This window comes from Rhea americana, unplaced genomic scaffold (genome assembly GCF_003343005.1).
Source record: "Rhea americana isolate MKP2758 unplaced genomic scaffold, rheAme1 scaffold_153, whole genome shotgun sequence".
In the NCBI taxonomy this organism is placed as follows: domain Eukaryota; kingdom Metazoa; phylum Chordata; class Aves; order Rheiformes; family Rheidae; genus Rhea; species Rhea americana.
The window spans coordinates 266,455-282,819 of record NW_028185628.1 but is presented as its reverse complement, the minus strand read 5'-3'; the positions used below and the strand labels follow the sequence as shown (position 1 = coordinate 282,819).

Sequence of the window (16,365 nt, the reverse complement as noted above, 5' to 3'; positions counted from 1 at the left end):
TAGGTGAACAGAAGTATAACCTTAACAGAAGTAGTTCTTACTGATGTCATCTGTAGTACCCTATAAGCATGAGCAGATAAAATCTAATTAGGCAGAAAATAATACTAACATTAAAGGGTTTTTTGGGGAGTGGGTGGGTGGTGGTTTTCTTGTTTTGTTGAGCCAATCCAGAGAGGGATTGCAATAACTGTATTTATGGCCTTTATTTGGAATATTTGCACACTATAACATTGACTTAATTTCAGCAATTGCTAATGTAGAGCAAAATCATATGCTAAAATATTTGGTACTTTTCTAGTTGCGTTTCTACAGTAGAGAGTAATTGAAGTTTCTGTAGARATCAGTGTATATGTACATTTGTTTCAGAGTTGAAATATATGATAGGGTGTCTAGTTTGATTTTCGGACTAGCACTACAGTAGCAAGCCCTGTGGCCCAAACTTCCAGTAACACTCGACAAACCAGAATATGAAATATTTGTGCATATTCCCTTAAGTGTGTAAAAGGCTATATATATAGTTTAAATGACTATATCTTTGTGAMCACACTGTTTTGCAGTGGTATTAAWGGGGATATGGTGAAAATGCTGTTCTTTGTCTTATGTTTTTGATAAACTAAAACATTAGTAGCAGTGAAATCATAAAATCAAAGTATTTCTGTTACTGCRTTATTTTCAGTATTGCTGAGCACTGAGGTTGAAGAGGCACAGAATATACACGAGATGTTTTTTGATAGCATATCTTAAATCTGCATGAGAAAGCAAGATATGTACAAATAAATATGTTTCCTTGTAAGTAAACTTGCTCACTTGAAATGTTTCTACAGGTGAAATTCTAACTATTTTTTTTTCAGAATGTATATTTGCCATAGGTAATGGAAAAACAATCACAGAGGAACTGTTTTACAAAGAATTGTCTAAGAAATTGTACAAATAACATATTTAAAATTAACTAAATATTTAGTGTGAAAAATTTGTAGATAGGTATTTGTGAAATACCAGAAGTGAGCAATGTATGGAGTTCAAGATCGTGGGCTTGAAACTGAAGCCTAGAATAAATTGCAATTCCTGCTTCTGTCTATAAGTAACCATTTGGAGAGCTTTATAATTTTCCCACTGTTCACTTCAGCACCGTCAGACTATAGTTGATTCAATATCTATTTGTCAGAGAAAGGAAATCCATCCCTCTCATCTAATTTCTTGTATTCGTCATTTAAACAGGCATCAGTGAAGGATTCAACAAAATGCTGTGTTCAGACAAATAGTACATGAAATAGCATGCTTATTTCATCCTCATTCTAACATCAAGTCCTCCCTCCAGTGGCTGCTGTTACGGTTTTTTACTTTTAGAAAGAACTGGAAATTTTCTCTCTCAAAGCTGAATTTGGGAGCGGAGTGGTAGTGCTGGTGTTTGTGGGGTTTTGTGCTCCTAGCAGAGCAGGTGAACCTCTTAAGTTATCTACAGTTTCCTCAGTGACAAGGTCTTCGTCTGAGAAGTGAWCCCATGCACCCACTGTGGGGGCAAAATGCCGGGAATTGTCTCCTTTATTTTGGTGTTAAGTGTAGCTTTGTTGTGCTGTTGGTCAGTGTATTGGTTAATGTGTCTTTGTGCGTGATGGGGGATACATTTATTAGCRTTCATCTGTGTTCAGATAAACTTCATGTTTCTTTTCTTGAACTATAACTAGCCTTTGAGCACCGGTATGTAATTTGTAACCATGTTAACTATATTCAGATATAAATTTTGAAGTGTTGGGTAGGGAAGATGACTTGATTTGTATGACTGGAATAATTCTCTTCTCAGCTACCGCTGTGATTTTTTTCAATATTTCTAGTAATTCTAACCTTAGTGGTTTTCTTTATTTTTTTTTTAATGCTGTACTGAAATGTACATGTTGTACTGCAAATGTACATCCYGATGAAGGACAGGATTTTGTATCTGGTGATCTTTTGTCTGTGAACTAGTTGAAAGTGTCTCAGAAAAATCTTTCGTAAATGCCACCTATGTGAATTGAGATATGAGTCATTTTAATATATTGAGTAGGTTACATGCCAGAAAATACTAAAATGTGATTAGTTTTGTTATTTTTGTTGATTACTCTTGTTACGAGTGCTAACAAGATTAAACTATCGGCTAAAGCATGCACATTGTAGCTGAATCATGTTGAACGGCAGCATAATTTAAAAGGTGCACAGTCTAAGTAGCAGTTTCAGAGGAAAGAGGAGATGACCTGATGCAGTCATATCTAAGACTTTTGACAGAGTACTGTCATTGCTCATCAGCTTAATCTGAACAGCTTTCTGTACAAGAGCAAAGGAAGGTGTCAGAGTTTCCCCTGGGTCAATCCTCTGTATGATGGATTTTTGGGCTGTCTTGAAACGAAAGTTTTAAGAATTTTTTTTCCTCTCTTTAGTTACTCTCTACCTCTTAAATTGCTGTGTGTTTTTTCTTAATGGAGAATAGTATCTCAAACTTTTTCCAAYGAAAACGCAGAATAATCGCCCACTATATCTTTATCATGTTTTTTTTTTTTTAATGTTTTTCTTCTGTTATAATGGTTACTTAAAAGAAATTGTTTGGTGCTTCTTTCTTACAGTTACAGATTTCAGGGAGCCAATAGTTGGGTGAGGTGGATCYTATCACTTTGTTTGGAAGTTGCAAATTGCTACTGAGATATAGTTCATGCAGACTCATCCAGGATAAAATATACTGGGTAGAAGAATAAAAGAAATTGATAGTGACTGACAGATAAAACAGGGAACCAAAAAAGATGAAGGGGAAAAGGATTCAAGGCATAGAAGTCTTCATTGAGAAGGAAGAAGTGGTGATTGTCATATGGTACTTTGCTCCCTTGGTGTCAGATTTGAGATGAAAGAGATTGCAGACTAGAATGTCTGGGCTGCCTTCTGTGCAATAGGAAAAATTTAGAAATATGTTTTTGCATGTGGATTCCCACCCTGCATGTATTGAGGGTTCTATATATTTATAGCTGGACATCAATCTGCTCTTCAAAAATTTCACAGAGGTAGTGGTTTAAACCAATTTGTTCTATGTAGTTTTACTACTTAAACTATGTGGTACAGTAAGAATAAGAAGTGGGGTTAAAGGTAGAGATTGTGGAAGTTCTGTTGATCACATTTTGGGTATGTCTGCTGCTTTAGACTTACAAATGTGCTACTTCTCCAAAAGGTGTATTGTTTACTGGTCTTACATGAGAATGGCAAAAAGGAGCAAGGAAGGAGATAGAAGTTCTGTTAGGATTAGATAGAAGCTAGTCTTTCTTCTTGTGAACTTGAATCTTTGACCAAACCTTATAGAGAAATGTGTGCTGTACATTGTTGCAAAGCTTCTTAATTCGCCATGGTGTGATGAGACCTYAGAATGTTCAATGTAAGCTTAGAAGGAGAAAAAGGTGATTTTAATCTTATACCGTAGGGGTTTATAATACTCTTTCTGGGAAGTTTTGATTTTGAAACAAGTTCTATTTTTGTCATATATACAGAAACATGTGACTTTTGAAGTAGAGGTGGACAAATTTATCTAATTTCTAACTCCTGTTCAATTTTAGATCATCCTTTGAAGACTGATGTATATTTACTTCAGTGGTTTAATTTTTTTAACAGTTGGGGTAAGGATGGCTCAACTCCAGCAAGGAGGCCCAGATGAAAAAGAAAAGACTACTGCTTTAAAGGGTATGGGTATTTTTGCATTCTTAATACATATGAAAAAWTTCAGAATCAATTATTAAAATTAAGAAATGGAAAATAGCTTCATGTAAATATGGGTTAGAATCTGGGARTTACAATATTGGAAGAAACTATTAGTCTTTAGTGCTTTTTGTCTAATAATGTCCATTATCATTAGTTTCATAAGACAATATAAAAAATACAGTCTATGCTGATGAGTAACTGAATAACAAATCCACTAATTTTATAATTTTCATAATTATCCTTTGAAAAAGTTGACCGGTGCGTTTGTATTCTTAGTTTTTGGGAGGTAGTACTTCAGTTTTGTGCCACTTATGTTTTATATTTGTGTAACCAAATTACAGCTTTTAAAAATCTCTTTGACTGTAGAATGTTAGTGGGAAAAATATTTTCAGGACATTGATTTCCATATTGGTTTTTGAAAGTTTTCTAGTTTATTTTGTATTTTTTAAAAAATAATAATAACTGGACCTAACTGACATAGAATAATTTTCTTCAGGGAAAAAAACAAATGAAATGACATCTTACAGATAATATTTTTCAAGTTTGGAAGTATACAGAGCTGGCTAGACCTATAAGTAAGCTACCAAACATTGAATTTAAAGTGCATCAGACATTTACTCTCTAAATTGTCTTTCAGAAGAGAGGGAAAAATATATACCTTCAAACTCAAAAATTGGATTTTTACAAACAAACTGGTAGAAATATGTCTTTTGTTACATAGTGATGGTAGATGCTGTTTCTGCACTTAAAAATTGTGTGTTTGTGAAAGGCTTGGTGAAAATCCGTGTTGTGCTTTTTTATTTCCAACACTAGTTTTGTAAGTATATTTTCAGGAAAGTATAGTTTATGTATGGAAAAAATAAAACTTGATTTTAAACTTGGCATTCCCTAAGGATTAATGCCCAAGAAACATTGCAAATAATGAAAATTTTGTGTGAGGATGTGATTATCTTCAGTTGATCTGGTGAACTCTTGTTAAGCTGTCTTTCACAAAATCACTCAATTTTGAGCTCTGAACTAGACTGGAGTTGAGTTTGAGAGTCAAAGATCTTAGGAGAGAATGATAGACAAGATCTTAGAGAATCTCAAAGCTGTAGCTTTGCTTTAGCTAATTTTAAGTTGAAAAATTACACAGGAAGAAAGTGTCTGGTTAGGTAGTCGAAACAGGCCAGTTRTGGTTTTATTGAGTGACTCTTGATTGTGGTTGTACCTCATAAGAAGCTGACTATATACTGAGGATAGGTTTAGTATGTGTATCATATATATTGTTGTCCTTGCTACTTGGAAGATGGATATTTTATTATATAGCAACTAACACTCTTGTGTAAATGCATATCCATAGGTCACAGTAAGAAGAATAGAGTCCCTTTATCAAGGAGAGAGAGCAGTGTTCAAGACTGTATTGCTATGYTGATGTTGTGGCAGTAGAGAGGAAGAAAGTGTATGCTTTTTACGTCCTRTTGCCAAAAACTTTTTTGACAGAGATCTTTTCTTTCATTTCTGTCATTCAATCATTTGGCTGAGGACCAAAGCAGCTCCCCTCAAAATTTCAAGGGGCAGTACACAAGCACAATTATAAGCTTGCTTTCGTGAACTGAATGTCAGGGGACTTGCTGTTAAATAGATTTTACGTAAAAATGAGYAAGTGAGAAAATGTGAGAAAGCCACACTGAGAAATTTCCTAATTGCATTCAGTGGTTACATAGCTACTTTAGATATCACAGAGATGCTTGGATACTATAATGTGGGTTGGAGAGACGTTAAATGTGAGTGACCATACAAGATGGTCTTTGGTCGTCCAGTGGTTGAATGACTTAAGGTAGGAGGAGCTGGAGACAGTGAATCATACAAATGCCAGAGTGAATGGCAGATGAACCTTAAGTGTTATAAAAGAGCAAACTAAGGAATTGTCAAGTGTGTTAAAGCTAGTTACATTTTAAACATTGCAGAAATTTGAGAAGATTAGTGTACCAGTGTTCAGCTTAGCCAACTTGGTTAAATCATAAGCTTGTCACTGACAATAAGACTAAGCAAAATTAAGCAAAAATGTTRTAATAAAGAAGTTATTTAAATAATTATCTTTAATTAAAGGATGAAAGAGCAGTTAGTGCCAAACAATGCCAGTTTAAAGAAAATGGGCCTTCTAAAGCTGTTTTTGTTCCTTTAAGTCACAAATCTGGGTGGCAGAAGTAGTAAAATACCAAACTGCCTTAAGAATTTTAAGTATATTAATACATATCTTGATTTATAAGCAGTAGTAGTACAAGATCAGTGTAGCACTCCTTAATTGTTTTGTGGTCTTCAAATTCATCTTCAAGGAAGTATTAAAATGTATTTCAGTGAAATTCTGCTGAATCACTTTGTGATGAATTTTATTAATATTATTTTTAATATTTAGAAAATATGATAAATGGTATTATCAGATTGTGTTSTGATAAGTAATGGAAAGAGGACAAAATTGTATGCTGTAATCTGTGTACACAGTGGTTGTGTAGTAGTCAGATGTAAGCAAAGCATGTGCTTACATTCTTGCCTCTGGTTAAATGTAAATCCTTAAATCTAGGAATAAAGAATGCAGGATGTACTTATGTTAGTGTACTTAAATTAATGAATGCAGGCTGCACTGGGGTATACCATCTCAGAAAATAGGAAGCCTTAAAAGGATGTGAGTATCATGGCTTATAATAAAATGAATGGCAGTTTTCTGTAACATGAGAATTACTAAGGAGGGGAAACAGCTCAGTCTGGGTATCAAAGAGGAAGGTTAAGGAGTGTTGTGATCACAGCTGATAAATGCCTGTGATATAACATGCATTTGATAACTTGAGCTATTTAGGCAAACAAGAATGTATCAATGACTAGATACTGAAGCTAGGTAAACTCACGTTAACACCATCATGCATATTAGAAACCAGACACATATTTATAACAGAGGGTAGTAATCATTGAAACAAATTACTATGGTTTTGGTGGCTTCTCTGTCCTTGGACATTTTTTGATCAGCGTTAGAGACAGATAGTTATAAAAAAAGAGGTTCTGAAGTTATTAAATCTGATACAAGATTTTGCATAAGGCAGTCCAATGTTTAATATTACGTAGATTGTCCTTCTGCCCTTGAGATCTAGAAAACTGAATAAAGGCATTTTGGCAGTGATAATAGTGAAATAAACCAGACATACCATGTAATGTGTCATATTTCTTTTCTTTCCCTTTTTAGATCTATTGTCTAGAATAGACTTGGATGAACTGATGAAAAAAGATGAGCCACCACTTGAATTCCCTGATACTCTGGAAGGATTTGAGTATGGCTTTAATGAAAGTGAGTCTAATATGCTTTGTAAAGACTGTACTTAGAATAATGTTAAGAGGTTATCAGAACTTTGATTATACCTTATAAATCCTTATTAGAATTTCACACTTTTCTGTTAAGAATAAAATTATAAGCCTTAGTGTAATAGACTTAAAAATCTAAGTAATAATTTTCTGATTTCACAAAGTTGCCAAAAAAAATCTTTGTTACACAGTAATGCAGGTTTCTACTGTATGTACTTTTAGAGTCTTCAACTTCTTGTTTTCTTTTACAGAAGTTAAAAGTAACTTGTTTTTGTAGCATTACAAAGTAAGATTAAAGAGTGGTCACTCATGTAAATAATATTTTATTTAGTGACTCATTTTTATTTAAACAAAAGGAATTATTATTCAGATAATAGTTTATTCCAGCTATTTCATTAATACCAGTAGGAAAACACCTATAATCCATTTATATTGATAAAAGCATGAGCAATGGGATATATTTTTACTCTTCTAGTAGAGATCAAGGTTTTGCATTACAGCTAAGTCTTTGTAATGGCTACAATTCATGCCAATTAGCTTAATCTATAAATACTACTAACTCATTTAATATATAATTTCCAGTGCATGCRTTTTAAAATACAACAGAGAAAAAAGCTTCTGAGCTAAAGTAATAGCAGACTCCAGGAAATGGCTTTTTCAAGATTGTTTGAAACCTGTAGGACAAATAGGGACATTTACAATCCTGCTTCTTTGCTGTGCCTGTTCTGTGAACAGAGGAACTTTAGTTTCTAAATCTGCCTGTCTTACATCTTCCACTTTTAAAGAAAAAAAGAGCTTTCCTTTAAATGATAGTCATTTATGCAACACTTAGCTTTTTAATACCCTGATGGCTTTCACAGGAAGGTACTTAGAGACTAAAAGTGTCATGAAAGTGATGCTCTTTCTTTGATGGGAGGGGTTCAGTTCTGTCACTTTTCAGCTGCTTATTTTTAGATCTGCAGAGTGTCTACTGTCTTCCTCGCTGACTTCAGMGTTAATGGTTCATATGTGGTTGRTTAAAAAAAAAAAAAAAAGGGCTGAAATTTGAATTTTTGGGAATGATGTTTTAGAATGGTACTGCATATTCCATCACTAACCTCACAGGCTGAGTGATTTCCATAGAATGTAGCAAAACCTATTGCATATGCTACTGGTCAGTATGTTGCAGAGGTCTCTGTTTTGCTTTTTTATGTTTAATTCAAATGTTCTCTCCTGCCTTCTTTTGTCATAATCATAGTTCTTAATTATGGAAAAGTAAGAAAGGTTTTTATCTGATTTAAAGAAGGCAAGGGTACCAGAAAGCCAAGAAAATCTTGAAAATAGGCCAARTATTTGCTCGTTTCCTTATGGAGAGAACAACTTCATCTACTATGGAATGACATACTTGAAGAGTAATTAGCTGAGAAGGAATAGCTAAGTGCAGAGTGTGATGAAACCATGAGAAGAAGGATATTGTGACCTGAATTAGGGATATGAAGTTGGGGAGAAATACTCCTCTGAAGACTAATAGCTGGAAAATGCACTAGCCATGAGGTAAAGGAGGTGTGTTTAAAAAAAAAAAAAAAAAAAAAGAAATCAACTAAGCATATTTGGTGGCAGAAATGCTTGAGCTACCATCATCTCCTAAATATTTAATTTAAAAATTCTGAAAAGGTGTGAACTGAGTTAGCAGTCTCTTATTTTGCTGAGAAACCTTTTTTTTTTTTTTTTTTTTTTTTTTTTTTTTTTTTTTTNCTTTCAGCTCTCTAGGACATGCTTGCATATATCTATTTTTAACATTTCTGTGATTTACTACAACTTTGAAATTCTCTAAGGTCATAACTTCTCTTTTATAAACTGAAATATTACTGGTAGGATATCAGTTCTTGCAGTTTGCTTCCTTGCTTTTTTAACCCTATCCATATCTTCATTTGTGGTTGAATTAGCTACTAAAGGTGTGCAGCAATGAAGAAAACTGCAGAAGGGTGCACTGGAATGCTTAAGAATGGARTGGGGATTGCTTCTATTCAGAATTTTGCTTTATTCTATTATTTTAATCTCTTTGAAAACTGAATCTAAGAGCTTTTATTTGACTGCATTGTGCTAGGAATTGAGATATTTACTTTAGATGTGGACTTCCCTCCCCCCCCCCGCCCAAATTAACCTGAAACATTTTTTCTCAGTAGATTAATTTTGAAGGAAACTAAGTTTTCTCTCTCTAGCTCTTGGCCCTATCTCTACTCACATTTCTCTACAAATGTAGCTGGCTGTGAAGAAAGGGTAGTGAGTAGCTAGAATCTGAGTACCTCACTGTTTTCTTGCTTGACATTTGATACTTGGATGTAACTTCAGTATAGTTACTTGTGTTATGGCTCAATCTTGCAACATGTATCATTCAAGGTGAATGCATTTTGTTGTTGTGATACAATTGTTTTGATTTGAAATACTGTGGTTAAAATAGGTGAGAGAATGACAATAGCCAAATTTTTAAGTGTGGACTTTTTCTARTTTTTCAAAAATGAGGTATATTTCTTCATTTAAAGTAAGATTTATTAAAATGGAATCGTATTGCTCCTTTTACAGAAGGGCAGCTAAGACATACAAAAACTGGGGAGCCATTTGTTTTTAATTATCGTGAAGATTTACATAGATGGAACCAGAAGCGTTATGAAGCTCTTGGAGAGGTATGTAAATTGCGCACACATATCTATGAGTTTACTGTTGTTTTTGTGTTCCTATATGGAAACAATACTTTTATGTATTTTAAGAAAGGTTTAGTGAGGCTACAGTTATTTAACAAAAGGTGTTCCAGGTTTTGTTGTGTGTTAATGCACCAACAGTAATTTACATCATCTGTTGGATAGTTTAGAATGAAATTTAGACTACRTTAGATCTTCATTGCACTGTCATAACCTGTCCTGCCAAACAGAAGGAGCAGTCTGAGCACACTGAGCTCTGAAGGTATTAGTTATAGTGGCCTTTCAAAGCCCTCGAAAGAGGGTGCATTGTTGAGTGCACAAACTAGAGGCTTTTTCTTAGGGATGTTGCCCTGTGGTTTCTGTTTAAAAATGTTGTGGCACATCATTCAAGAAACCCTTGTGAACTGCCTTTGCCTTATGGCTTGTCTTCTTTCATTAGTGTTATTGTTTTAGTAAGAATTGCATGCATTGTTTGAATCACTTGATTCCTCGCTTACTCTTTCTGCTAAGGTTGCTTTAGACTAGTCAGAGGTGTGTTTGAACGTGCATATATTAGACATTTAGTCTTCTAAATTTTCTTCTCTACTGAAGAGTTAAAAAAAAAAAAAAATGTCCAAAACAAAAACCAATCATAAACTGTTTCAGAATAAACAGTATAGAACATCTTGAGTGAATTACTTGGTAATAAGAAATATACTTAAATTTATCACCATGTGGCTGTATATAGTTTCTAATGGTGCCAGAAGTGTATTTATTAAAGCTAAAGAAATATACAATTRCACTGTCTTTTCTAGTTAGAACAGGATGGTTTCTGGGAACTTATATAGGTGTTAAGCGTGCAGATCAAGAAAGGAGTATACAGCACAAGTCTGTATCTGATTGACTGAATAACACAAGTAACATTCCATTCTCTCTTGAACCCTAATAACTGAATGAAGCCTGATCTGAGAATTACCCTAAACATGAGTTTGGATATTAGGATGAGAAAGTAGGAGGGATAGCAATTTTGTATTATGGAGAGGAATAGACCGGAAGAGGAAAGAATGATGGGAGGTTCACACTTGCGTACTCCAATACTATACAATTCAATTCTGCAAMGCTTTAAACTGCTACAGATTCCCACTCAAACACATGTGCTCTCCTCTCTTATGTTGCAAAGAATTTCTGTTCTTTAAGAATAATTCATCAATTAATCCACATTCTTAGGATAAACCAGAGTGGATTTTCAGTCATGCGGGTTTTACTTTTTTGTCYAGGGAATGTATAAAAAGCCACTGCATCTACCAGGGATAACATGAATTAGTATCTATCTCCCACTTTCTTGCTATGGCTCCTCAAGAGGCTTCAAGGTTGAAACAGCCTTTCTGTTTGTGTGTCTGTGATGAAAAGCTGATACTGACCCTGCGGGGCCTCTGAGGGGTGATCTGGTACACTGTGGCGGGTTCAGCCCCACCGTTTGTGAAMGGGGACAGCCTGGACTCTGCCATTGTAATGGATTACACTGGAGCTGCCACAGCTATGAAGCACTGCTTTGTCCTACTCGAGCTTCAGTCTTGGGTATTTAAGAACCTTTCTTCTTACTTCCTCATCCCCCTGCTCATCCCTTTAAAGTGCTTGGAAGAACTGTGGCAGGGTAGAAGATGATGGGAGCAGATGCTGCTTCTCGCGTCCTTCCCCCTCAACTATGTGTCTTTCCAAAACAGAGCATGTGCTATGACCAAAGCTATTGTATTATGTAGTTACTTGATATTACGCATTTCTTCCAGCAGAACACAGATTGGCACCTATTCCATGATCTGTGTATGCAGACATTTGCATATGTCTACATTGTTTGAATAGCTCCATTTTCCAAATATAATTGTGTGCTGCCCAAATCACTTAAAAATTCATGTATCTCCATGTGGGCTGATCTACTGCCACACCTTCAGGTAGGTGTTTGACAACATCATCAAATTCTTCATTCTGTGCGTCTGAGCTGTGACTGCCACATTTTCAACCCATAGTAATATGAAAGATTTTTGAGATTTCACTTAGGGGTGGGGTATGTTCACAGAGTGGGTGCCTGACATCTGTGATCTGTCATTTTGCCTTACTTTATAGTCACTCTTCTGCTTCCAGTTTGAGCGATCTTTTTAAATACACACTGTTTATATTAGGAGATAAAAGACAAGGAAGGTTTGAGGTCAGGAATCTGACAGAGAATCCTGCTCTRAGAGAGAATTGTTCTAAGTTGTTCATTCGTTTTGTGTTTCCAGACAGAGAAAAAACTCACCTGTGTTTTCATCTACTGTCTTAGCTAGGCGTTTGATATTACACGACAATTCTTTCAAAAGGCCGCAAATTGAAACACGTTCTACAGGCTTGTGTTTGGCATAGAATGAGCTTAGGGGACACTAAGGGGACACTGGGCAAAGCCCTTGGTTTGGGCGGTGATTTCATTTATTTGTGTAAACAAGACTTCATTTTGTGCTGTAGATTTGTGGATCATAAATGTTGAATAGTATTCAAGCAATACATTATCCTCTCATTAGATATTTTGTAGTGTAGGGTGAGATGTTTCAACAAACTGATAGCTTAAGATGTAGTAGCTCATACGATTTGTAAGATGACATAATAAATGTTGCCTTCAGTCTTTGGCTTTGAGTCATCATTGTCTGGCTTTAGGAGTACTCTACTATGTAGCTACTCTGTAATACTCTAATATGTATTTGTGGACTTCTTATGTAGCTAAACATAGAGTGAGAAGATGAAGGAGCTAGACTTGTACCATTGGTCCAAGGGTCTTACATAATCAGCGTGGACATTGTTTCCAAAGATAGTTCAGTCATTATATACTGGCAGTCTAATTTTAAAGGGTATTTACCCCTCCTGCCTRAGGCAATTTTTTTATTGAGCATACACAGTACAGGCTGCTTTTATTACATTTTACCRATTTTTAAGGAATGGATGCGCTTTCTGGCCTGGCTGTAGCATTGTTCTCTCTTTCTTGGAGCATTAAGGAGTTTCTATTTGGTAATCCATATTTTTTTGCAGTCAAAAGTGATGAATATATCATCTGTGAAGTTCTGCCATGACTCTGACTATATGGAAATTGATTCTTCACAAATTGCAACGGTTCATCCGTTTCTCCGCTTCTTACATCTCTTTATGCTTCATTCATTGATCTGTTATTTCAGTGCATAATTTGTTCTGCAGCCTCTTGAAATGTATTCCTAATAGTCAATTTAGTGAACTGTTCATCATTTTCTTATTCTGGTTCAGTCATTGCTATTGTAGCACTGAGTTCTGTAGAGTGTCCTCTCCGTTAGTTTTTTAAAATTAAAACAGCAACAGAAGTGCATGGAATGTGGTGTTGCAGCTGTTTTTAACTGCTTATTAATCCATACTGCAGGTTTGAAGCAGGACTCAGAACAACTTAGTAACAACAGTTCAGTTGTTGCAGATACACCACTTTGGCTCAAGATTGAATTCTGTGCTTTTTAGGGCAGGAGTTATGGAGATTTGGATTCTGGATTAGACTCTAGATTAGATTCTTGTGATCTGTCTCCTTGCACTTCAACTAGATGTCTGTATTCACTGTTTGTATTGCACTTTAAATTGATATTGTGACTGTGGAAATTGCCAAGTCAGCATCAGTCCCTCCTTCATCATGACTTCAAAATTAGCTGTTATTACAGAGGAGATGCTACTAAAAGTTCATTGTTGGGATTTCACCTTGCATTCTGCCAGTTATATCAGTTGTGTTGATGAAGAGATTTAATTCGAGAAAAGTTATGTTAATATTCTGCTTCCATGTCTTTCAGGAACCAGGGTATCCCTAGCATCAAAAGGCAGCTAGTTTTTATCCTTTTGTATGTCTCTTACATCTAGCACTGGGTAATTATAATTTAGTGACTGCTTGGAGGCTATTTATGCATTTGCACACATGCTTTGTCAGTGCTGTCACTAATGAAGAGTCTTTTACCTGCACTGGCAGCTTCCTTGACTATCCATGTCTTTTTAAAGAGTGAAAAAGGACTTGTATGTACATGGATTATGATGTGGACCATGGCACAAGCATCTCTGCTGTGGTCCTATTTAAGGGCTACTATATGGCATCTCTTGTAATTGCTGCCTTTCTGACCTGCAGAAGTGTATAGGCAGATGAATTGTGGTTATTTTTTGACAGCTGCCACACCATAGCACARGAAAATACCTTATATTTATGTAGAAATGATATGAAAAACAAAGAAATAAACACTAAAGTCAAAAGTTTCTTACATGTTTCATATATGATAAGGTACAGTTAATTTCATATTTTCAGAGAAGTGTTGACCCACCAAATAAAATGCTTTAAAGTATGTACATAACTTCAGGTCCAGTTCATCATAAAGCAGATTAACCATCAAGGTTAATATTTGTGGGTGGAAAAAAATAAGTATGTGGAATTATGACAATGACAAACCATAATTAAGATTGCTAAGGAGTGTTTTTTTTTTTTCTCTAGATTCCCTTTAAGTTAAGGAACAGCTTGGTCTCAACATAATTTAAAAAATAAGCTTTCACCTGCTGCTAATTTCCTCCTTGGTTGCAAAGAGCATTATTTGGATGACTGATAGAAAGAAGCTATTTACATAGCACAAATGAAAGCATAGAGCAGCAAAGAGGACATGTAAGTTAATGAAGAAGGAAGCATTAAGTAGTCTGCATTTGAAAGGGTAGCTTCTTACATGAATAATCCAAAATCTGATGATAGGCTGCACGTGCACCTGATAGTACTTAAGGTCCAATCTTGCAGCCGAAGCTCATGTGAATAAACTCAATAGGTCTGATCTTGTGAATAAGAGCTGCAGGATCAAGTTCCAAATAAAATTTGCAGATGATTAGTAGAAATCCTTACACTTAGTCTCAGTTTCTTTGCACAGACAGTTTAATAAACTTTCCACATTTTCTCTGACTTTAACGTAATAAATTATGTGCTGCACACTGTGAATTAAGTGAAATTACATTGTGTATCTTGACTTATTATGTATTTGCTGTTTATTCATTGGTAGGAAAAAATTATCTTACTGAGAGGATGAAATAAATTGAGAGTGATATAATATGTGGAGTGATTCATGCTTGTTCCCTTTCATGGGATGCCTAATCCACCCCGCAGTTGGCTAGAACCATTGAAGAGATTATTCAATTCAGAGAAATTAGATTCCAAATACTTACCAAGTGTCTGAGCATGTGTGAACTGAATTTTTTCAGTGTCTTATATCATAGTCAAGCAAGGGTAAATTTTCAAGGGGGTAATAAAAATCTTCWCTGAGAACCTAACACAGACCCTTCCTAACTTTTAAGTCCTGCTTTGAAGGCAGAGTGAAAGCATCTCATTGAAATGAAGTATTTTTCWTTATCCTTTCTTTAGCCTTTTTGCAAATGGCTAAATCACATTTTGGGTGGTGTCTTTTTGGTAGCAGTGTGCTATTTTTGTGCCTTTCATGCCCTACCTACTAGTGAAAGTTGCAGAATTTTAACAAAATTTTACAATATTGTAATTTACAATATTGTAATAATTTACAATTATCACAAAGATAATTAAATTGTACAATTGGGCAAAAATAAGCAGTTGAGCAGAAGAGAGAGACTCTACAAGTTCCTTAAAGTAAAGCTGCAGCTGCATATCTTGCTAGACATAGAAGAATCCGCATGGAATAGCGGCTTTTCAAATGCAACCAAGGAAAGGCTTAAATGAGAACTTTCACTTTCTGGCACCAAGATAAATTATAAATGCAGTTCTTTAGGAAATCGTACCTTATTGGTTCATACCTTATTTGTTATAGGGTTTTTTTGATACTAACTTGGTTATTTTCAATTCACGACAGATAAATGTAAAGTAGAAATACAATACAGAAAATGTTAGTTGGACTAGATAACGGTAAAAGCACCTGAGAGTGGGGCAGGATATTGAAAATGTTGGACAAATTTCTCTCTACTGGCTGTTGCTTGGTTGCCATATGTAATTAAATGTTTCATTAAGGTTCTTTTACTTCACTCTTACTTTCAAACAAATGCACTTGATAACAGAAAGCAAATGCTAGTATAGGCTGAGCATAGAAAATATAACTGATATTTTTTAGTGTCTTTATAATCTTAAAAGGATTTCAGTTTTTAAAAATCCATTTATCTTGACCATTGCTTTTTTGTGAGTGAAGATGGACAGACAGTTTAGTGGGGATTGAAGAGTATTTCCTTAATAGTAAGGAAATACAAATTTAAATATGAATCTTTGTTGCATGCAGTATATTCATTTGCATATGCTAAATCTGCTTTCAAAATCTGCTGTTTGTGAAGACTTTTTACTGGAGTGATTATGTCAGATGTGCTTCAGTGAACTCTTCTAGTTTGTAGGCAGCAATTGGCACTAGGTTGGTTCATCACAGTAACATGACAGTACTCAAAAGGTTCAGAGATAGTTTCATAATTATTGTTAGCATGATTCTTGAAAGAAATGATGAGCATCTCATAAACCCAGATGGGAATTTGTTACATTGTTGATAAATGTGTTGATAAATGTGTTTTACATTTTTAAATTGATAAACAGTGAAAAGCAGAGAAGATACAATAAGGCAGATGGTTGTTTATAAAGCACTTGCAAGTTGCTGCAATTTGAAGAATGGTA

At 34.9% G+C, this 16,365-nt stretch overlaps 1 protein-coding gene across 1 annotated transcript in view; it reads left to right on the top strand.

Moving 5' to 3' along the window:
* ARB2A (ARB2 cotranscriptional regulator A) overlaps positions 1-16,365 on the top strand; it is a 266,638-nt gene that overhangs the window by 17,695 nt on the left and 232,578 nt on the right. The window contains exons 2-4 of the mRNA XM_085299729.1: positions 3,567-3,690; positions 6,926-7,027; positions 9,604-9,704. Of these exons, the coding sequence (XP_085155855.1) occupies positions 3,585-3,690; positions 6,926-7,027; positions 9,604-9,704 (309 nt within the window). The 5' untranslated portion in view covers positions 3,567-3,584. The remainder of the gene's footprint in view (positions 1-3,566; positions 3,691-6,925; positions 7,028-9,603; positions 9,705-16,365) is intronic.